The 23,648-nt window shown below is 44.6% G+C and overlaps 1 protein-coding gene across 2 annotated transcripts; it reads left to right on the top strand.

Moving 5' to 3' along the window:
• Nucleotides 1-6: 6 nt before the first annotated feature.
• On the top strand, nt 7-1,763 carry LOC119333425. Of its 2 annotated transcripts, XM_037606322.1 has the most exons (5): nt 7-139; nt 951-1,102; nt 1,191-1,230; nt 1,309-1,368; nt 1,485-1,763. In XM_037606322.1, exons 1-4 carry the CDS (start codon nt 50-52, stop codon nt 1,336-1,338), a joined length of 312 nt encoding a protein of 103 aa, XP_037462219.1. In that variant the 5' UTR covers nt 7-49; the 3' UTR covers nt 1,339-1,368; nt 1,485-1,763. The 2 variants fall into 2 exon arrangements, with proteins under 2 accessions (XP_037462219.1, XP_037462218.1); XM_037606321.1 differs by having other exon boundaries at nt 1,191-1,368.
• The last annotated feature ends 21,885 nt before the right edge of the window (nt 1,764-23,648 follow it).

The raw sequence follows: 23,648 nt of genomic DNA, 5'->3' as shown, positions 1-23,648 counted from the left end.
CCCAGCCGACGCCCCCTCTTCCTCCGGATTCTTGCGGCGTGCCGGTGCCATGGCGCTGCGCTCTCCCTCCAGCACTTCGCCGCAGGATCTGGGCCCCCGTTATTCGCCGCCGGCGGACTCTCTGCCTCCCACCTCTCAGGTACCAGTTCGCTCTCAGTCTCGTTCGATCGATCCACCTAGCTAGTATGCCAGCAATTCGCTGTCCGACTGCCTTGTTCTGACGTTCATCACCAAATTAACCCCATCAAACGGTTTTATGCTAACAAATCAAATTATATGATGCGCCTTAGCCTTTTTTCCCCAGACAATAACAATGATATACGCTTTCCTAGTTCAGACCTTTGTTAGGAGAGGGTTTCTGTACTTCGACCCAATGATGGTGAATATTGCCACTGACATGTGCACCTTAAGTGCCGGCTTGCAGAGGAGACCTATCTTAGAATTATGTGCTGAATTTGTTGCTCTTGCTTGCTTGAAAAGGTGGTGATAATTAGTTTTTACTGAAGCAATCTGTGGTACATTGAGTACACAGTAGATATGATATGAACCGTTAATTCCATAATATATGGGCGCTCGATTTACTTGGAGGGAAGAGGAGTATGCACTCCTTATGTTTTATTTTCCCTTGCTGACCTTTTGTTGTTGTTGAAATGTAATTTTGACCACTACTGTATAGCTTCTAGTATACAAATGTATATGTTCTAATGTACTCTTGTTAAAGCATGTCCAAGAACCAACCTATCAATATAAATTTCATATAGTCAGTATTGATAGCTTTAGACATACCAGGGGTCAAATTTCTGAAAGTTTGATAGTATGGATTCTAGAAGGACTATTGTTAGCCATGAAATGCATAGTCTCTCGTTAACAGTCACTAACATGCATGAATAGCTGCTTTAACTCGTGTATCATTATATCAATTATAATTATCTAATTATTAATCTTACCAGGGTGGATCCAGCAATGGAGCCAAAGCGGATGTTGCTAGGAAGGAGGTTGATCATTTGCTGGCAAAATTAAAAAAGGAGGGAGTGCAGATAGATGGCAAGATAGCTAGTATTATTGATGATGAGATAGCTAGAATTAAAGCTGAAGCTAAGAGGTAATTAATTGGAGGCGCTACAGCTTATTTGATTTGTACTCAAATGAAACGATCCTAACATTCATGTGTTATGCACATCCTTTGATAGGGAGAACATCATCAATGGGCTGAAAAGGAACGGACGGCTGGTAATGCTCACTATTTCAGCTCTTGCTTTTGGTTTCCTTCTGGGAGGGGAACTTTACGAAAAGGCCCTCTATGCGCAGCTGCGTGTCGTCTTTGGCGAAGAAGAATAGCCTAGGGCTTGTGGGCCCACTCTGCTTATGGTATGTAAAACCGAGTAGCCAGTCTTGGTATTACACTGTTAGCTAACTATGGTATGGAAAACCTGTTTATATGTTGTCTAATAATAATTGTTGTGCCATACTGTGGATTTTTGCAGGTAATGATGTAACCCTTACTGTTAACACCATGTGCTGTTCTAAGCTGCATGGAGCAGCTGGTGCTCTGTTAAGTACTGCAGTTAATTAATTAGTGTTTGGTAATTGAATCTGGTGTGCATGGTGATTATCTATGGATTATCTATTGTGATAATTTATGGAATAATTCATGGTATGGCGCTTTTTAACCGAATGGTGATTTAGTATTTGTGGCTTCACTACATTGTCACTGTCGTCATATATTGGAATCTACGCTCTCAAAGAAAGAAAGAAAAAGGAATCTCCAATAACCTTCTTTGGCCCATTTTCTGCATTTGTTACACTTTGGTAATTGTTCTCTTTGGTTTGGCAATTCGGATGTTGTCAAAAGTAAAGGTGAGAATGTGAAGGGTGTGCTTGACCTGATCGGTCAGCAGGTTTTATATAGCGTTGAGTTTGACAGAATTTGCGGAATTGGCATTTTGATCTCGAGGGACATTTGATATGTCTGAATAAGTGAATATAGATGCTTGGGGAACAACAGGCCATGCCCGAGCACGACAGAAGGGTGGCCTTCAGACTAAAGCCTGCAGAGAAAGCCGGGTTGCAACTCGTCGCTCTCAGATCTCAGGTTATATATGTAACTGTGTTCTATATGTTTTTTAGCCGCGTTGCTTTTGCTATTCTAGAAGTTCATAGAGCTTTCTGATCAACAAGATGCTGTCTGCTGTTGAGGAGTGAAGTGCATCATAGGTCCTCAAACTATTTCACGCTGTTGAGCTGAGCTAAATCATGTTCCTCGTCTTGTGCGCTGATCGCTCCTGGCCTCGATGATCGTTTTCAAGTAATCTAGTCAGCCACGGCTGAGTTTGGTCCTTCAGACGACATATGGCCTAAGACCTGCGTAGTCCTTACACTCGGGTTTGTCATTTGTGTTGAGAATTGGATGGAAAAAAAAGGAGAAACATCAACCACTGAACAACTCAGGAAAAGCTGATTCTCTCGTTCTCATAGCCTATTTGATACGAAAAATGGTGTCCTCAAGCGGCATATAATCCTGCCGGAAGACCCGATTACTGTCCTTCCAAAACTGCCATGTGCAGTAGGATACGACCCTTGGACATCACCTTGAGTTTAGGATCACCTTTGATGGCAGCCTCTTTGCTTCGATCTCCTTCTACACTTGGGCATCACCTTTGTGTTTAGGATCCGACCTGCACATACACAATGCATTGTGTTTTCCCTAGTTCAAACTGAAAAATAACTACCCTCTCAAATTGGTTTGCATCTATACATACAATGCATTTCTCTCTCAAATGGGAGGGGATTTGCATCTATACATCAAACCAAATCGTGAATTGCTTACAAACCAAACCATCTCCGAGAAAGAAACTAAGTTCTGAGAGGGAATGAGTCAAGCTTGTATGTGAATCGAGCGCTGCTTTGTCGGTTGACCTGAATTTTTTTTCCACACTCAATACACAACAACATTACAAGTATCATTTCAAAATTTGGCATTTTCCGGGACCAGTTTAAGGGACAGAGGAGTAGTTTCTAAAACGAGAAAGCTCATTTCCGCCCGACTGTAATTTTGCTTCAGATCTGAACGAGGTCAAAGACGTTGGATGCGCATCGTGCGGCGGAAGGTTCTCCTGGCAGTTACGCGTGGGGCGTTGAGACCTGCGGCGAGCGAGAAAAAAGTTTCGCGGGCCTGCGATTCGTTCCCACGACGCTGGCTTAAACATACAGCACTGATAACCATCTGTTTTTGGGTTCGATTGTTGCCTATTAGCTAGGAAAAGTCAAAGTATTTGACATGGACTTTGTTACTGGTTAGCAACCACGTACAATTCCTTTTGAGTTTCCTAGCTTTTTCTAACGCCGGTAATTACAGATGCTCAAATCGTTGCGTTCATTCATCGTTTAGCCTTTTGAAACTATACTCTGACTTGGAAAAAATCACACTAATATCGTTTAAGAGCATCTACAACAAGACTTACCGAAACGCCAGCAGGTGCGCCCAGGCTTGTCCGTGGATAGTGACCGGTAGTCCTTAAATTGTTGTGTCCACAACCGCGTATTTCATATCCGATATTCTATAACCATACTAAAATATGCAACGAAATTTGTAGTACATAGATTATCAAACGAACAAATTCGATAGGAAATGGACATATAAATCGACAGCAAACAGGCATAATTCACATCTAAGGATCACCAAAAGTTCAGCGGTCCGACAAATTCTAACTAGATTAATAGTACAAACTAGATTATAGAAACGGGGAGAGGAGCGAGCTTCACAACTTCCTCGCCGGTCTTTGGCCCTTTCGGTCGTAGACGCTGATGTAGGCGTCCGCAGCAGGAGGTGGGTCGTTGTTAGAACAGTCTGAAAGTGTAACTATTCCCGGGTGGTTTTGGTAATTCCTAACAATATATAGCTCATTGAGCTAACATTATTTCAAGATTAATATTTCAGGAAAAGCTCAATGAATGGCATGGCATGGATTAGGAAAGTGAATTCCTCAAAATTCTAAGGACAAAAAATTTGGCTCAAGCTTCAAGATCAAGACTCTACATTTTATATTTTAGTGATCCAAGATCACATTGAGTCTATAGGAAAAGCCAATACTATCAAGGAGGGATGAGATGTTGCTTAATGGTTTGCTTGCTCAAAGTGCTTAGTGATATGCTCCAAAATCCTCAACTACCTTCCCACATCCACATATGACCTAAACCAAAAGTCAAACTCGACCCCACCGATTCTTTCTATCCGGCGCCACCGAGTTTCAAATGTCATGGCCACTGCCACAAACCCTAGCAATTCGGTCTCACCGATAGGGATCTCGGTCTCACCGAGATGGGATTGTAATCTCTCTGTTTCCCTTCGTAACGTTTCGGTCTTACCGAGATGAGCGATCGGTCCCACCGAGATTGCAATGTAAACTCTCCGTTTCCCTTTTGTAACATTTTGGTCTCGCCGAGATGAGCGAATCGGTCCTACCGAGTTTACCTGACCAACTCTCTAGTTAGCTTATTACCAAAATCGGTCCCACCGAGTTTGTGTAATCGGTCACACCGAGATTATGTTATGCCCTAACCCTCACCATATCGGTCCTACCGAGTTGCATCTCAGTCCGACCGAAAATCCTAATGGTCACTAGGTTTGCTGAATCGGTCCGACCGAGTTTAACCATTCGGTCCACCGAGTTTGGCAAATTGTGTGTAACGGTTAGATTCTGTGTGGAGGCTATATATACCCCTCCACCCACTCTTCATTCGTGGAGAGAGCCATCAGAACATACCTACATTCCAATACACATTTTCTGAGAGAGAACCACCTACACTTGTGTTGAGGTCAAGATATTCCATTCCAACCATATGAATCTTGATCTCTAGCCTTCCCCAAGTTGCTTTCCACTCAAATCTTCTTTCCACCAAATGCAAATCCTATGAGAGAGAGTCAAGTGTTGGGGAGACTATCATTTGAAGCACAAGAGCAAAGAGTTCATCATCAACACACCATTTGTTACTTCTTGGAGAGTGGTGTCTCCTAGATTGGCTAGGTGTCACTTGGGAGCCTCCGACAAGATTGTGGAGTTGAACCAAGAAGTTTGTAAGGGCAAGGAGATCGCCTACTTCGTGAAGATCTACCGCTAGTGAGGCAAGTCCTTCGTGGGCGACGGCCATGATGGAATAGACAAGGTTGCTTCTTTGTGGACCCTTCGTGGGTGGAGCCCTCCGTGGACTCGCACAACCGTTACCCTCCGTGGGTTAAAGTCTCCATCAACGTGGATGTACGATAGCACCACCTACCGGAACCACGACAAAAACATCCGTGTCTCCAATTGCGTTTGAATCCTCCAAACCCTTCCCTTTACATTCTTGCAAGTTGCATGCTTTACTTTTCGCTGCTCATATACTCTTTTGCATGCTTGCTTGAATTGTGTGGAGATTGCTTGACTTGTGCTAAGATAGCTAAAATCCGCCAAGAACTAAAATTGGAAAAAGGCTAGATTTTTATTTGGTCAAGTAGTCTAATCACCCCCCTCTAGACATACTTTCGATCCTACAAGTGGTATCAGAGCTTTGATCTCCATTTGCTTTGATTTCCATAGCTTTTGGTGGTCATAACCTTGGTTTCACAACCTAGGAGAGTATGGCGTCTAGCGAGGGAAATTATCACCGTAGAGGTCCTTACTTTGATGGTACTAAGTTTGCTAGTTGGAAGCATAAGATGAAAAATGCATATTCTTGGACATAACCCCGCCGTTTGGGCTATTGTGTGTGTTGGCTTGCAAGGTGAATTCTTTGATGGAAGATAATCGAATCGTGAAGCTACCGCGGATGAGTTCAAGATGCTACAATACAATGCTCAAGCTTGTGATATCCTCTTCAACGGATTGTGCCCCGAAGAATTCAACAAAATCAGCCATCTTGAGAATGCAAATGAAATTTGGGATACTTTGATTGACATGCATGAAGGTACCGACTCCGTTAAGGAATCCAAGTTGGATGTGCTTCAAAGTCAACTTGACAAGTTCAAAATGAAGGATGGTGAAGGTGTCGCTGAAATGTACTCTAGGCTTGCTCTTATCACAAATGAGATTGCCGGCTTAAGGAGTGAAGAGATGACCGATAGATTCATCATCAAGAAGATCCTAAGAGCCTTGGATTAAAAATATGATACCGTGTGCACATTGATCCAAATGATGCCCAATTACAAAGATCTCAAGCCAACGGAAGTCATCGGAAGAATTGTTGCTCATGAGATGTCACTCAAGGATAAAGAGGAACTTCACAACAAAGCAAGTGGTGCTTACAAAGCCTCATGTGAAGCCCCCACATAATTGAGTGAGAAACAAACCTTCAATGAAGAATTGAGCTTAATGGTGAAGAATTTCAACAAGTTCTACAAGAGTAGAAGCAAAGAGAGAAGCTCCAAATCAAGGTCCTACAAGGACAAAAGATCTTCTAGTCGAGAGCGAAACTGCTACAATTATGGAAGGCCCGGACACTATTCCAATGAGTGTACGCCCCCCTACAAGAGAAGAGAAGATTCTCCCAAAAGAAGAAGTAGAAGAGAAGAATCACCATCTAGAGAAAGAAGGAGTAGAGATGATCGTTATGAACGAAGACCCTCACGGAGAAGCAAGGATTCGGAAAGAAAGGAAAAGTCATCAAGGAGCTACACAAAACGAAGACACCAAGCTCATGTTGGTGAATGGGTATCCGGCTCCGACTCCGACAACCACTCCGAGAGAAGCTATCACTCCGACTCCGAATATACTCAAGATGAAGGTGTTGCCAGTCTAGCACTTGTGACAACCAACTCCTACGACATATTTGACTCACCAAATGAAGGAGTTAGAACATGCTTCATGGCTAAAGGCCCAAAGGTATCACACCCCGAGTATGTTGATTTCAATAGTGATGAAGATGACTTGTTAGGTGATGATGATTTACTTGTTGACAACCCTAGTGATGAATACTATGATGAAACGTCAATTAATCACGCTAGTCAAGATAAAACGAATGACAATGATAAGGAAAAGATTGAGTCTCTAACTAAAGAACTAAACACTCTTAAGTTAGCTCATGAAACTATCTTAGGAGATCATCGAGAACTTTTAAGGACTCATGAGAAATTATGCTTTGAAAAGCTCAACCTTGAGCAAGAGCATGAGTTCTTAAAAGCAATCAATGATGATCTTCGCAAGAAAAGTTCTTCTTACATTGCCAAGCGTTTACTCTTATCCACTTACATGCCTCAAGTCAAGTCTAGTAACAAGAACAAGAAAGATTCTTCCTCTAGTAGTAACAATAATCATGCTAAATCCAATATTGTTGCTTCTAGTAGTTCTCTTGATTCCACTAATGATTCTCTTAGCCAAGTTACACTTGAGCAAGAAAATAGCTTATTGAAGGGAATTATAGAGAAAGGTGTTTACAAGAGCCTTGCCGGAAGTAAGCAATTCGAGGAAATTGTACGCAAGCAAGGAAGGCACCGGAAGAATCAAGGTGTTGGTTTTGAACGAAAGTTCAATGCCAATGGAGTTGAGCGGGAAGAAGATCAATACCCCAAGACGAAGTTTGTTCCTCAACAAGAGAAGTATGATCCTACTTCTCTCAAAGGGACACAAGCTCAAGATGTTCTTCCACCACAAGAACACAAGCAAAAAGGCAAGGACAAGCTTCAAGAGGAAATTGATGCATTTAAAGAAGCTCCTAAGGCCTTGGTCAAGTGGGTTCCCAAGACTACTTCAAGTTCCACTTCATCAAGTACAACTACAACACCGAGGATTCCCATCAAGATGGTGTGGATCCCGAAGAAGAAGAACTAGAGAGTTCTTGAGGGTGACTCCGCGAACATACTTCACTCTTATCATCTTGGCAAGAACAAGTGCAATCAACTTCCACATCTTGCACTAGTTCTAGGAGTCACAAACCCTCTTGTTGGTAAGACAAGGGACAAGGTAACCTAAAAGCTTTCATAGACATCATCTTGTGTGTGCATCACTCTATGTCTATGGATATCCTTGTTTGTTCCTTGTGGGACTAACCCGTGTAGGTATTGAAAGTGCAACTCACTCCAATGGAGAGCTCCAAATGATGTACATCAACATTGAGCATCCACATCTTCAACATCTACATGAAGTCACCATCGACAAAACCCAAGGTTAGTTCGTCCCTCTTAGGGGGGATCTCACATCTAGGGGGAGCTTTACTCTAAGAATTGAGCTAAAGCAACTCTAATGGTGTGAACACAACAATGCTTTATGTAAAAGTGGTAACCCCACTTGTGCTTAAACGATGAGTATGACTTATGATCAAATGTTCTCATTTGACTCCTAAGTCAATATACTCATATATAGATGACCTAGTCATCGCAAATTTTTTGATAGATGCTAGAATTGGTTGTGCATGCTTTGCCACATATTTCAATTGCCATTTTATTGTGTTAGCATGTTGATTGCATATTTTACTCATTCGAGGACATCCACTTGTTGTTTTGATTGATTGCTTTTCTTTTCTTTTGCTAAGTGGATGGACAAGAATGCCTAAGAACCCTCTCTAGCTATCTATGCTTTTCTCATCTCAAACTCTATTCATGCTACATCACAAAATTTGATCAAGTCAGATTCGAACCACTTTGTGTGAGGAGCACTCGGAGTCCCCGATTCCTTATAGACTTAAACTTCCAAAACTTCTTTGTGTGTTTCGGTCTGACCGATTCCTCCATTTCGGTCATACCGAGATCACTAAGTTGATCTAGGTTTTCAATCTCGGTGCAACCGATTTGAACCTTTCGGTCACACCGAGTTTCAGTATCTGCTTGCAGTTATGAATCTCGGTGCCACCGAGTTGTTCCACTCGGTCACACCGATAGGGTCGGGCTATATATACTCACGGGCAAAATTTTGGAAATTTCTCCGAAACCCCTTCGCCCGCGCATAGCTCGCTCTGCCTCCTGGGTCTCCGGATCGTCTTCCTCGTCGCCAGCCGCCTCCTGCCGCTGGTGTCCGCCGCCATCAACGGAATTCTTCCCCGCCGTTGCCACCGTAGAGAGTTCATCACCGAACTAGGGTATGGACTCGATCATAGTGCTATCCCCGTCCGATTCCTAGCACATTGTGTTCATTATGATTCTTACCACGATTGAAACACTTCTATCCAGTCAAAACACTCCGTAGATTAGAGTTGAATCGAAAATTTAGGGTTAGGTTTCCGCCGAAACCATCTCGGACCCACCGGGTTGCAGAACTCGGTTCCACCGATTCGGCCAAGGCCATTGCACATGTGGTTCTCTGTCTGACCGAGAATTGCAAATCGGTGTGACCGAGTTCAGGACTTTGTGAAACCCTAGCAGTCTCAGTGCCACCGAATTGTGACTCGGTCTGACCGAGTTCACTAGTTTAGGTTCCAACAGCTGCTTCGGTATCACCGAGTTTGCAAATCGGTTGATCCGAAATGCTTTCTGTGGAAAACTAAAACTAAGTTTTTGACTCATTCTTTTGCAAAAACCTCTGCATTTTGTGATGCTTATCCACTCTATCTCATCTATATCTATTCACAGGGTCTGCTGTCAGTGTTTGCAACATGACTGACCAGAGTGACAGCCAGAACAGGTCAGAGGAGCAGGTTCACCTAAGAGAGGGCACTAGTCCCTCTAGCAGTTTAGATGATGGTAGCAGGAGCACCCCAAGCAATTTTCCAAAGGCTGCCACTAGAGCAAGCAAGAAGAAAACTTCAGCGTCTAAGGATGAAGACTATGTGGCCATTGAGGATGAGGCCACATCAAAGAAGAAAGTGTAGGGGAACGTAGCAGAAATTCAAAATTTTCCTACGTGTCACCAAGATCTATCTATGGAGAAACTAGCAACGAGGGGAAGGAGAGTGCATCTACATACCCTTGTAGATCTCTAAGCGGAAGCGTTCAAGTCAATGGGGTTGATGGAGTCGTACTCGTCGTGATCCAAATCACCGATGATCCTAGTGCCGAACGGACGGCACCTCCGCGTTCAACACACGTACAGCCCGGTGACGTCTCCCATGCCTTGATCCAGCAAGGAGAGAGGGAGAGGTTGAGGAAGACTCCATCCAGCAGCAGCACAATGGCGTGGTGGTGGAGGAGCGTGGTGATCCAGCAGGGCTTTGCCAAGCACCGCGAGATATGAGGAGAAAGAGAGGTAGGGCTGCGCCAGGGAGAGGTCAGAAACTCATGTGTTGGCAGCCCCAAAGACCTCAACTATATATAGGGGAGAGGGAGGGGGCTGCGCCCCCTCTAGGGTTCCCACCCCAAGGGGTGCGGCAACCCCAAAGCCCATCTGGGCGACGGCCAAGGGAGGGAGAGGGGGAGACTTGCCCCCCAAGTAAGGTGGAGGCGCCCCTCCCTAAACCCTAGGCGCCTTGGGCCCTTGTGGGGGGGCGCACCAGCCCACCTGGGGCTGGTCCCCTCCCACACTTGGCCCATGCAGCCCTCCGGGGCTTGTGGCCCCACTTGGTGGACCCCCGGGACCCTCCCGGTGGTCCCGGTATGTTACCGATAAAACCCGAAACTTTTCCGGTGACCAAAATAGAACTTTCCATATATAAATATTTACCTCCGGACCATTCCGGAACTCCTCGTGACGTCCGAGATCTCATCCGGGACTCCGAAAAACATTCGGTAACCACGTATATCTATTCCTTATAACCCTAGCGTCATCGAACCTTAAGTGTGTAGACCCTACGGGTTCGGGAACCATGCAGACATGACCGAGATGTTCTCCGGTCAATAACCAACAGCGGGATCTGGATACCCATGTTCGTTCCCACATGTTCCACGATGATCTCATCGGATGAACCACGATGTCAAGGACTTAATCAATCTCGTATACAATTCCCTTTGTCTAGCGGTACGATACTTGCCCGAGATTCGATCGTCGGTATCCCGATACCTTGTTCAATCTCGTTACCGGCAAGTCTCTTTACTCGTTCCATAACACATCATCCCGTGATCAACTCCTTGATCATATTGTGCACATTATGATGATGTCCTACCGAGTGGGCCCAAAGATACCTCTCCGTTTACACGGAGTGACAAATCCCAGTCTCGATTCGTGCCAACCCAATAGACACTTTCGGAGATACCTGTAGTGTACCTTTATAGCCACCCAGTTACGTTGTGACGTTTGGCACACCCAAAGCACTCCTACGGTATCCGGGAGTTGCACAATCTCATGGTCTAAGGAAATGATACTTGACATTAGAAAAGCTTTAGTATACGAACTACATGATCTTGTGCTAGGCTTAGGATTGGGTCTTGTCCATCACATCATTCTCCTAATGATGTGATCCCGTCATCAACGACATCCAATGTCCATGGTCAGGAAACCGTAACCATCTATTGATCAACGAGCTAGTCAACTAGAGGCTTACTAGGGACATGGTGTTGTCTATGTATCCACACATGTATCTGAGTTTCCTATCAATACAATTCTAGCATGGATAATAAACGATTATCATGAACAAGGCAATATAATAATAACCAATTTATTATTGCCTCTAGGGCATATTTCCAACAGTCTCCCACTTGCACTAGAGTCAATAATCCAGTTCACATCGATATGTGATTAACACTCAAGGTCACATCCCCATGTGACTAACACCCAAAGAGTTCTGGGTTTGATCATGTTATGCTTGTGAGAGAGGTTTCAGTCAACGGGTCTGCAACATTCAGATCCGTATGTACTTTGCAAATTTCTATGTCATCTTGTAGATGCAACTACTATGCTACATTTTGAGCCATTTCAAATAACTGTTCTACTTGGAGCTATTCTAAATTGTTGCTCCTTTATACGTATCCGGTATCTCTACTCAGAGCTATCCGGATAGGTGTTAAGCTTGCATCGACGTAACTCTCTACGTCGAACTCTTTATCACCTCCATAACCGAGAAACATATCCTTATTCCTCTAAGGATAATTTAGACCGCTATCTGGTAATCTACTCCTAGATTACATTTGTACCCTCTTGCCAGATATGTGGCAAGGCACACATTAGGTGCGGTACACAGCATAGCATACTATGGAGCCTATGTTTAAGCATAGGGGACGACCTTCGTCCTTCCTCTTTCTTCTGCCGCGGTCGAGCTTTAAGTCTTAACTTCATACCTTACAACTCAGGCAAGAACTCCTTCTTTGACTGATCCATCTTGAACACCTTCAAGATCATGTCAAGGTATATGCTCATTTGAAAGTACCATTAAGCATTTTGATCTATCCTTATAGATCTTGATTCTCAATGTTCAAGTAGCTTAATCCAGGCTTTCCATTGAAAAACACTTTCCAAATAACCCTATATGCTTTCCAGAAATTCTACGTCATTTCTGATCAACAATATGTCAACAACATATATTCATCAGAAATTCTGTAGTGCTCCCACTCACTTTTTTGGAAATACAAGTTTCTCATAAACTTTGTATACACCAAAATCTTTGATCATCTCATCATAGCATACATTCCAACTCTGAGATGCTTACTCCAGTCCTTAGAAGGATTGCTGGAGCTTTGCATACTTATTAGCATCTTTCAGGATTGACAAAACCTTCCGCTTGTATCACATACAACCTTTCCTCAAGAAAATCATCGAGGAAACAATGTTTTGACATCCTATCTGCAAGATTTCATAAATAATGCAGTAATCACTAATATAATTCCAACAGACTCTTAGCATCGCTACGAGTGAGAAAGTCTCATCGTAGTCAACTCCTTGAACTTGTCCGAAACATCTTAACGACAAGTCGAGCTTTCTTAATGGTGATACTTACCATCATTGTCTGTCTTCCTTTTAAAATCCATATGTACCTAACAGCCTTACGACCATCAAGTAGTTCATCCAAAGTCTACACTTTGTTTTCATATATGGATCCTCTCTCGGATTATATGGCCTCGAGCCATTTTGGAATCCAGGCCCACCATCGCTTCTGCATAGCTCGTAGGTTCATTGTTGTCTAGCAACATGACTTCCAAGACAGGATTACATACCACTCTGAAGTAGTACACATCCTTGTCATCCCACGAGGTTTGCTAGTGACTTGATCTGAAGTTTCATGATCACTATCATAAGCTTCCACTTCAATTGGTGTAGGTGCCACAGGAACAACTCCCTGTGCCCTGCCACACACTAGTTGAAGAGACGGTTCAATAACCTCATCAAGTTTCCACCATCCTCCCATTCAATTCTTTCGAGAGAAACTTTTCCTCGAGAAAGGACCCGATTCTAGAAACAATCCCTTATTGCTTTCGGATCTAAGACAGGAGGTATACCCAACTGTTTTGGGTGTCCTATGAAGATGCATTTATCCGCTTTGGGTTCGAGCTTATCAGCCTAAAACTTTTTCACATAAGCGTCGCAGCCCCAAACTCATAAGAAATGACAGCTTAGGTTTCTCTAAACCATAGTTCATATGGTGTCATCTCATCGGAATTATGTGGTGCCCTATTTAAAGTGAATGTGGTTGTCTCTAATGCCTAACCCATAAACCATCGTGGTAATTCGATAAGAGACATCATGGTATGCATCATATCCAATAGGGTGCAGTTATGATGTTCGGACACACCATCACACTATGGTGTTCCAGGCTGTATTACTTGTGAAACAATTTCCACAATGTCTTAATTCTGTTCCAAACTCGTAATTCAGATATTCATCTCTATGATCATATCATAGATCTTTTATCCTCTTGTCACGACGATCTTTCAACTTCACCCTGAAATTACTTGAACCTTTCAATAATTCAGACTCGTGATTCATCAAGTACATATACTCAACATCTACTCAAATCATCTGTGAAGTAAGAACATAACGATATCCACTACACGCCTCAGCACTCATTGGACTGCACACATCAAAATGTATTACTTCCAACAATTTGCTTTCTAGTTCCATTTTCTTGAAAACGAGGCTTTCAGTCATCTTGCCCATGTGGTATGATTTGCATGTATCAAGTGATTCAAAATCAAGTGAGTCCAAACGGTCCATTTGCATGGAGTTTCTTCATGCATATACACCAATAGACATGGTTCGCATGTCTCAAACTTTTCAAAACGAGTGAGCCCAAAGATCCATCAACATGGAGCTTCTTCATGCGTTTTATACAGATATGACTTACGTGGCAGTGCCACAAGTAGGTGGTACTATCATTACTACCTTATATCTTTTGGCATGAACATGTGTATCACTACGATCGAGATTCAATAAACCATTCATTTTAGGTGCAAGACCATTGAAGGTATTATTCAAATAAACAGAGTAACCATTATTCTCCTTAAATGAATAACCGTATTGTGATAGACATAATCCAATCATGTCTATGCTCAACGCAAACACCAATCTCGATGGTAGAGGGAGCGTGCGATGCTTGATCACATCAAGCTTGGGAAAAACTTCCAACATGTATCGCCAGCTCACCTTTAGCTAGTCTCCGTTTACTCTGCAGCCTTTTATTTCGAGTTTACTAACACTTAGCAACCGAACCGGTATCTAATACCATGGTGCTACTAGGAGTACTAGTAAAGTACACATTAACACAATGTATATCCAATATACTTCTATCGACCTTGCCAGCCTTCTCATCTACCAAGTATCTAGGGTAATTCTGCTGCAGTGGCTGTTCCCCTTATTACAGAAGCACTTAGTCTCGGGTTTGGGTTCAACTTTGGGTTTCTTCACTAGAGCAGCAGCTGATTTGCCGTTTCATGAAGTATCCCTTATAGCCCTTGCCCTTCTTGAAACTAGTGGTTTCACCAACCATCAACAATTGATGCTCCTTCTTGATTTATACTTTTGTGGTGTCACACATCACGAATATCTCAAGGATCATCATATATGTCCATAATATTATAGTTCATCACGAAGCTCTAGCATCTTGGTGGTAATGAGTTCGGAGAAACATCACTATCTCATCTGGAAGATCAACTCCCACTCGATTCAAATGATTGTTGTACTCAGACAATCTGAGCACAAGCTCAACAATTGAGCTTTTCTCCCTTAGTTTGCAGGCTAAGAAAATCGTCGGAGGTCTTATACCTCTTAACTGAACTATCACGTAGTTATCAAAATGTGTATGTCAGATGTTCGGAACATCCATAGACGACGTTCGAGGTTCAGCACACTGAGCGGTGCATTAAGGACATAAGACTTCTATGTAGCAATGAGGACAATCCTTAGTTTACGGACCTAGTCCGCATAATTGCTACTATCATCTTTCAACTAAATTTTCTCTAGGAACATATCTAAATAGTAGAACTGAAGCGCGAGCTACGGCATAATTTGCGAAGACCTTTTGACTATGTTCAGGATAATTAAGTTCATCTTATGAACTCCCACTCAGATAGACATCCCTCTAGTCATCTAAGTGATTACATGATCCGAGTCAACTAGGCCGTGTCCGATCATCACGTGAGACGGACTAGTCATCATCGGTGAACATCTTCATGTTGATCGTATCTACCATACGACTCATGCTCGACCTTTCGGTCTCTTGTGTTCCGAGGCCATGTCTGTACATGCTAGGCTCGTCAAGTCAACCTAAGTGTTTCGCGTGTGTAAATCTGGCTTACACCCGTTGTATGTGAACGTAAGAATCTATCACACCCGATCATCACGTGGTGCTTCGAAACGACGAACTTTCGCAATGGTGCACAGTTAGGGGGAACACTTTCTTGAAATTTTAATGAGGTATCATCTTATTTACTACCGTCCTTCTAAGCAAATAAGATGTATAAACATGATAAACATCACATGCAATCAAATAGTGACATGATATGGCCAATATCATATTGCTCCTTTTAATCTCCATCTTCGGGGCTCCATGATCATAATCGTCACCGGCTTGACACCATGATCGCCATCATCATGATCTCCATCATTGTGTCTCGATGAAGTTGTCTCGCCGATTTATTACTTCTACTACTATGGCTACCGGTTAGCAATAAAGTAAAGTAATTACATGGCGTTGTTCAATGACACGCAGGTCATACAATAAATAAAGACAACTCCTATGGCTCCTGCCGGTTGTTATACTCATCGACATGCAAGTTGTGATTCCTATTACAAGAACATGATCAATCTCATACATCACATATCATTCATCACATTCTTCTTGGCCATATCACATCACATAGCATACCCTGCAAAAACAAGTTAGACGTCCTCTAATTGTTGTTTACATGTTTTACGTGGCTGCTATGGGTTTTTAGCAAGAATGTTTCTTACCTACGCAAAAACCACAACGTGATATGTCAATTGCTATTTACCCTTCATAAGGACCCTTGTCATCGAATCCGATCCGACTAAAGTGGGAGAGACAGACACCCGCTAGCCACCTTATGCAACTAGTGCATGTCAGTCGGTGGAACCAGTCTCACGTAAGAGTACGTGTAAGGTCGGTCCGGGCCGCTTCATCCCACGATGCCGCCGAATCAACATAAGACTAGTAACGGCAAGATAATTGGCAATATCGACGCCCCAACTACTTTGTGTTCTACTCGTGCATAGTAACTACGCATAGACCTAGCTCATGATGCCACTGTAGCGGAACGTGGCAGAAATTCAAAATTTTCCTACGTGTCACCAAGATCTATCTATGGAGAAACTAGCAACGAGGGGAAGGAGAGTGCATCTACATACCCTTGTAGATCGCCAAGCACAAGCGTTCAAGTGAACGGGGTTGATGGAGTCGTACTCGTCGTGATCCAAATCACCGATGATCCTAGTGCCGAACGGACGGCACCTCCGCGTTCAACACACGTACAGCCCGATGACGTCTCCCATGCCTTGATCCAGCAAGGAGAGAGGGAGAGGTTGAGGAAGACTCCATCCAGCAGCAGCACAACGGCGTGGTGGTGGTGGAGGAGCATGGTGATCTAGAAGGGCTTCGCCAAGCACCGCAAGATATGAGGGGAAAGAGAGGTAGGGCTGCGCCAGGGAGAGGTCAGAAACTCATGTGTTGGCAGCCCCAAAGACCTCAACTATATATAGGGGAGAGGGAGGGGGCTGCGCCCCCTCTAGGGTTCCCACCCCAAGGGGTGCGGCAGCCCCAAAGCCCATCTGGGCGGCGGCCAAGGGGGGGAGAGGGGGAGACTTGCCCCCCAAGTAAGGTGGAGGCGCCCCTCCCTAAACCCTAGGCGCCTTGGGCCCTTGTGGGGGGGCGCACCAGCCCACCTGGGGCTGGTCCCCTCCCACACTTGGCCCATGCAGCCCTCCGGGGCTTGTGGCCCCACTTGGTGGACCCCCGGGACCCTCCCGGTGGTCCCGGTATGTTACCGATAAAACCCGAAACTTTTCCGGTGACCAAAATAGGACTTCCCATATATAAATCTTTACCTCCGGACCATTCCGGAACTCCTCGTGACATCCGGGATCTCATCTGGGACTCCAAACAACATTCGGTAACCACATATATCTATTCTTTATAACCCTAGCGTCATCGAACCTTAAGTGTGTAGACCCTACGGGTTCGGGAACCATGCAGACATGACCGAGACGTTCTCCGGTCAATAACCAACAACGGGATCTGGATACCCATGTTGGTTCCCACATGTTCCACGATGATCTCATCGGATGAACCACGATGTCAACGACTTAATCAATCTCGTATACAATTCCCTTTGTCTAGCGGTATGATACTTGCCCGAGATTCAATCGTCGGTATCCCGATACCTTGTTCAATCTCGTTACCGGCAAGTCTCTTTACTCGTTCCGTAACACATCATCCCGTGATCACCTACTTGATCATATTGTGCACATTATGATTATGTCCTACCGAGTGGGCCCAGAGATACCTCTCCGTTTACACGGAGTGACAAATCCCAGTCTCGATTCGTGCCAACCCAACAGACACTTTCGGAGATACATCTAGTGTACCTTTATAGCCACCCAGTTACGTTGTGACGTTTGGCACACCCAAAGTGTTGGAAATATGCCCTAGAGGCAATAATAAATTGATTATTGTTATTATATTTCCTTGTTCATGATAATCGTTTATTATCCATGCTAGAATTGTATTGATAGGAAACTCAGATACATGTGTGGATACATAGACAACACCATGTCCCTAGTAAGCCTCTAGTTGACTAGCTCGTTGATCAATAGATGGTTCCGGTTTCCTGACCATGGACATTGGATGTCCTTGATAACGAGATCACATCATTAGGAGAATGATGTGATGGACAAGACCCAATCCTAAGCATAGCACAGGATCGTGTAGTTCGTATGCTAAAGCTTTTCTAATGTCAAGTATCATTTCCTTAGACCATGAGATTGTGCAACTCCCGGATACCGTAGGAATACTTTGGGTGTGCCAAACGTCACAACGTAACTGGGTGACTATAAAGGTGCACTACGGGTATCTCCGAAAGTGTTTGTTGGGTTGGCACGAACCGAGACTGGGATTTGTCACTCCGTGTGACGGAGAAGTATCTCTGGGCCCACTCGGTAGGACATCATCATAATGTGCACAATGTGATCAAGGAGTTGATCACGGGATGATGTGTTACGGAACGAGTAAAGAGACTTGCCAGTAATGAGATTGAACAAGGTATCGGGATACCGACGATCGAATCTCGGGAAAGTATCATACCGATAGACAAAGGGAATTGTATACGGGATTGATTAAGTCCTTGACATCATGGTTCATCCGATGAGATCATCGTGGAACGTGTGGGAACCAACATGGGTATCCAGATCCCGCTATTGGTTATTAACCGAAGAACATCTCGGTCATGTCTGCATGGTTCCCGAACGCGTAGGGTCTACACACTTAAGGTTCGATGACGCTAGGGTTATAAAGGAAGTTTGTATGTGGTTACCGAATGTTTTTCGGAGTCCCGGATGAGATCCCGGACGTCGAGAGGAGTTACGGAATGGTCCGGAGGTAAAGATTTATATATGGGAAGTCCTGTTTTGGTCACCGGAAAAGTTTCGGGTTTTATCGGTAACGTACCGGGACCACCGGGAGGGTCCCAGGGGTCCACCAGGTGGGGCCACAAGCCCCGGAGGGCTGCATGGGCCAAGTGTGGGAGGGGACCAGCCCCAGGTGGGCTGGTGCGTCCCCCCACCAAGGCCCAAGGCGCAAGGGAAGAGGAAGGGGGAAACCCTAAGGGCAGATGGGCCCTAAGGCCCATGCAACCTACGCCTCCCTCTCATCCCCCCTTGGCCGCCTCCCTCAGATGGGATCTGGGGCTGCCGCACCCCTTGGGGTGGGAACCCTAGAGGGGGCGCAGCCCCCTCCCCTTCCCCTATATATACTTGAGGCCTAGGGGCTGCCCAACACGCGATTTGATCTCTCCCTGTTGGTGCAGCCCTACCCCTCTTCCTCCTCATCTCTTGCGGTGCTTGACGAAGCCCTGCTGGAGTACCACGCTTCTCCACCACCACCACGCCGTTGTGCTGCTGCTGGATGGAGTCTTCCTCAACCTCTCCCTCTCTCCTTGCTGGATCAAGGCATGGGAGACGTCACCGGGCTGTACGTGTGTTGAACGTGGAGGTGCCATCCGTTCGGCACTAGGATCTCCGGTGATTTGGATCACGATGAGTACGACTCCTTCAACCCCGTTCTCTTGAATGCTTCCGCATAGCGATCTACAAGAGTATGTAGATCCACTCTCCTTCCCCTTGTTGCTAGTTTCTCCATAGATCGATCTTGGTGACACGTAGGAAATTTTTGAATATCTGCTACGTACCCCAACACAAAGCACTCCTACGGTATCCAGGAGTTGCACAATCTCATGGTCTAAGGAAATGATACTTGACATTAGAAAAGCTTTAGCATACGAACTACATGATCTTGTGCTAGGCTTAGGATTGGGTCTTGTCCATCACATCATTCTCCTAATGATGTGATCCCGTCATCAACGACATCCAATGTCCATGGTCAGGAAACCGTAACCATCTATTGATCAACGAGCTAGTCAACTAGAGGCTTACTAGGGACATGGTGTTGTCTATGTATCCACACATGTATCTGAGTTTCCTATCAATACAATTCTAGCATGGATAATAAACGATTATAATGAACAAGTAAATATAATAATAACCAATTTATTATTGCCTCTAGGGCATATTTCCAACATAAAGTGGTTAAGAAGGACTACAGTGTTGGGGAACGTAGCAGAAATTCAAAATTTTCTACGCATCACCAAGATCAATCTATGGAGAAGTCTACCAACGAGGGAAGGAGAGTGCATCTACATACCCTTGTAGATCGCTACGCGGAAGTGTTCAAGTGAACGGGGTTGATGGAGTCGTACTCGTCGTGATACAAATCACCGATGATCCTAGTGCCGAACGGACGGCACCTCCGTGTTCAACACACGTACAACCCGGTGACGTCTCCTATGCCTTGATCCAGCAAGGGGAGAAGGAAAGGTTGGGGAAGACTCCATCCAGCAGCAACACGATGGCGTGGTGGTGGTGGAGGAGCGTGGTACTCCAGCAGGGCTTCGCCAAGCACCGCAAGAGACGAGGAGGTAGAGGGGTAGGGCTGCGCCAAGAAGGAGATTGAATCGTGTCTCTGGCAGCCCAAAACCTCAAGTATATATAGGGGGAGGGGAGGGGCTGTGCCCCCACCTAGGTTTCCACCCCTAGGGGCGGCGACCAGCCCTAGATCCCATCTAGGGGGGCGGCCAAGGGGGGAGAGAGGGGGGCGCACCACTAGGTGGGCCTTAGGCCCATCTGAGCCTAGGGTTTGCCCCCTTCCACTCTCCCTTGCGCCTTGGGCCCTGGTGGGGGGCGCACCAGCCCACCTGGGGCTGGTCCCCTCCTGCACTTGGCCCATGCAGCCCTCCGGGGCTGGTGGCCCCACTTGGTGGACCACCGGGACCCTCCCGGTGGTCCTGGTACATTACCGATAAAACCCGAAACTTTTCCGGCGACCAAAACAGGACTTCCCATATATAAATCTTTACCTCCGGACCATTCCGGAACTCCTCGTGACGTCCGGGATCTCATCTGGGACTCCGAACAACATTCGATAACCACGTATATCTATTCCCTATAACCCTAGCGTCATCGAACCTTAAGTGTGTAGACCCTACGGGTTCGGGAACCATGCTGACATGACCGAGATAACTCTCCGGTCAATAACCAACAGCGGGATCTGGATACCCATGTTGGCTCCCACATGTTTCATGATTACCTCATCGGATGAACCACGATGTCAAGGACTTAATCAATCCCATATACAATTCCCTTTGTCTAGCGGTACGATACTTGCCCGAGATTCGATCGTCGGTATCCCGATGCCTTATTCAATCTCGTTACTGGCAAGTCTCTTTACTCGTTCCGTAACACATCATCCCGTGATCAACTCCTTGGTCACATTGTGCACATTATGATGATGTCCTACCGAGTGGGCCCAGAGATACCTCTCCGTTTACACGGAGTGACAAATCCCAGTCTCGATTCGTGACAACCCAACAGACACTTTCGTAGATACCTGTAGTGTACCTTTATAGCCACCCAGTTATGTTGTGACGTTTGGCACACCCAAAGTATTCCTACGGTATCCGGGAGTTGCACAATCTCATGGTCTAAGGAAATGATACTTGACATTATAAAAGCTTTAGCATACGAACTACACGATCTTTGTGCTAGGCTTAGGATTGGGTCTTGTCCATCACATCATTCTCCTAATGATGTGATCCCATTATTAACGACATCCAATGTCCATGGTCAGGAAACCGTAACCATCTATTGATCAATGAGCTAGTCAACTAGAGGCTCACTAGGGACATGGTGTTGCCTATGTATCCACACATGTATCTGAGTTTCCTATCAATACAATTCCAGCATGGATAATAAACGATTATCATGAACAAGGAAATATAATAATAATCAATTTATTATTGCCTCTAGGGAATATTTCCAACAGCCTCCCACTTGCACTAGAGTCAATAATCTAGTTCACATTGCCATGTGATCACAGGTCACATCGCCATGTGACTAACATCCAAAGAGTTTACTAGAGTCAATAATCTAGTTCACATCACTATGTGATTAACACTCAATGAGTTCTGGGTTATGCTTGTGAGAGAGGTTTGTAGTCAACGGGTCTGCAACATTCAGATCCCTATGTATTTCGCAAAACTTTATGTCATATCATAGATGCTGCTACCACGTTCCACTTGGAGCTATTCCAAATGGTTGCTCCACTATATGTATCTGGTTTGCTATTCAGAGTCATTCGGATAGGTGTTAAGGCTTGCATCGACATAACCCTTTACGCCGAACTCTTTATCACCTCCATAATCGAGAAACATGTCCTTATTTTCTCCAAGGACAATTTTGACCGCTGTCTGGTGATCCACTCCTTGATCACCTTTGTACCCTCTTGCCAGACATGTGGCAAGGCACACATCAGGTGCGGTACACATCATAGCATACTATGGAGCCTATGTCTAAGCATAGGGGACGGCCTTCATCCTTTCTCTCTATTCCGCCGTGGTCGAGCTTTAAGTCTTAACTTCATACCTTACAACTCAGGCAAGAACTCCTTCTTTGACTGATCCATCTTGAACAACTTCAAGATCATGTCAAGGTATGTGCTCATTTGAAAGTACCATTAAGAGTTTTGATCTATCCTTATAGATCTTGATGCTCAATGTTCAAGTGGCTTAGTCCAGGTTTTCCATTGAAAAACACTTTTCAAATAACCCTATATGCTTTCCAGAAATTCTACATCATTTCCGATCAACAATATGTCAACAACATATACTCATCAGAAATTTTATAGTGCTCCCACTCACTTCTTTGGAAATACAAGTTTCTCATAAACTATGTATAAACCCAAAAACTTTGATCATCTCACCAAAGCATACATTCCAACTCCGAGATGCTTACTCCAGTCCTTAGAAGGATTGCTGGAGCTTTGCATACTTATTAGCATCTTTCAGGATTGACAAAACCTTCCGGTTGTACAACCTTTCCTCAAGAAAATCGTCGAGGAAACAATGTTTTGACATCCTATCTGCAAGATTTCATAAATAATGCACTAATCGCTAATACAATTCCAACAGACTCTTAGCATCTCTACGAGTGAGAAAGTCTCATCATAGTCAACTCCTTGAACTTGTCGGAAAACATCTTAACGACAAGTCGAGCTTTCTTAATGGTGATACTTACCATCATTGTCCGTCTTCCTTTTAAAATCCATATGTACCTAACAGCCTTACGACCATCTAGTAGTTCTTCCAAAGTCTACACTTTGTTTTCATATATGGATCCTCTCTCGGATTATATGGCCTTGAGCCATTTTGGAATCCAGGCCCACCATCGCTTCTCCAGAGCTCGTAGGTTCATTGTTGTCTAGCAACATGACTTCCAAGACAGGATTACGTACCACTCTGAAGTAGTATGCATCCTTGTCATCCCACGAGGTTTGGTAGTGACTTGATCTGAAGTTTCATTATCACTATCATAAGCTTCCACTTCAATTGGTGTAGGTGCCACAGGAACAACTCCCTGTGCCCTGCCACACACTAGTTGAAGAGACGGTTCAATAACCTCATCAAGTCTCCACCATCCTCCCACTCAATTCTTTCAAGAGAAACTTTTTCCTTGAGAAAGGACCCGATTCAAGAAAAAATCCCTTATTGCTTTCGGATCTGAGACAGGAGGTATACCCAACTGTTTTGGGTGTCCTATGAA

Source organism: Triticum dicoccoides, chromosome 7A (genome assembly GCF_002162155.2).
Source record: "Triticum dicoccoides isolate Atlit2015 ecotype Zavitan chromosome 7A, WEW_v2.0, whole genome shotgun sequence".
NCBI classification, from domain to species: domain Eukaryota; kingdom Viridiplantae; phylum Streptophyta; class Magnoliopsida; order Poales; family Poaceae; genus Triticum; species Triticum dicoccoides.
The sequence above is the reverse complement of the archived record's forward strand: the minus strand, read 5'-3'. Positions and strand labels throughout refer to the sequence as shown.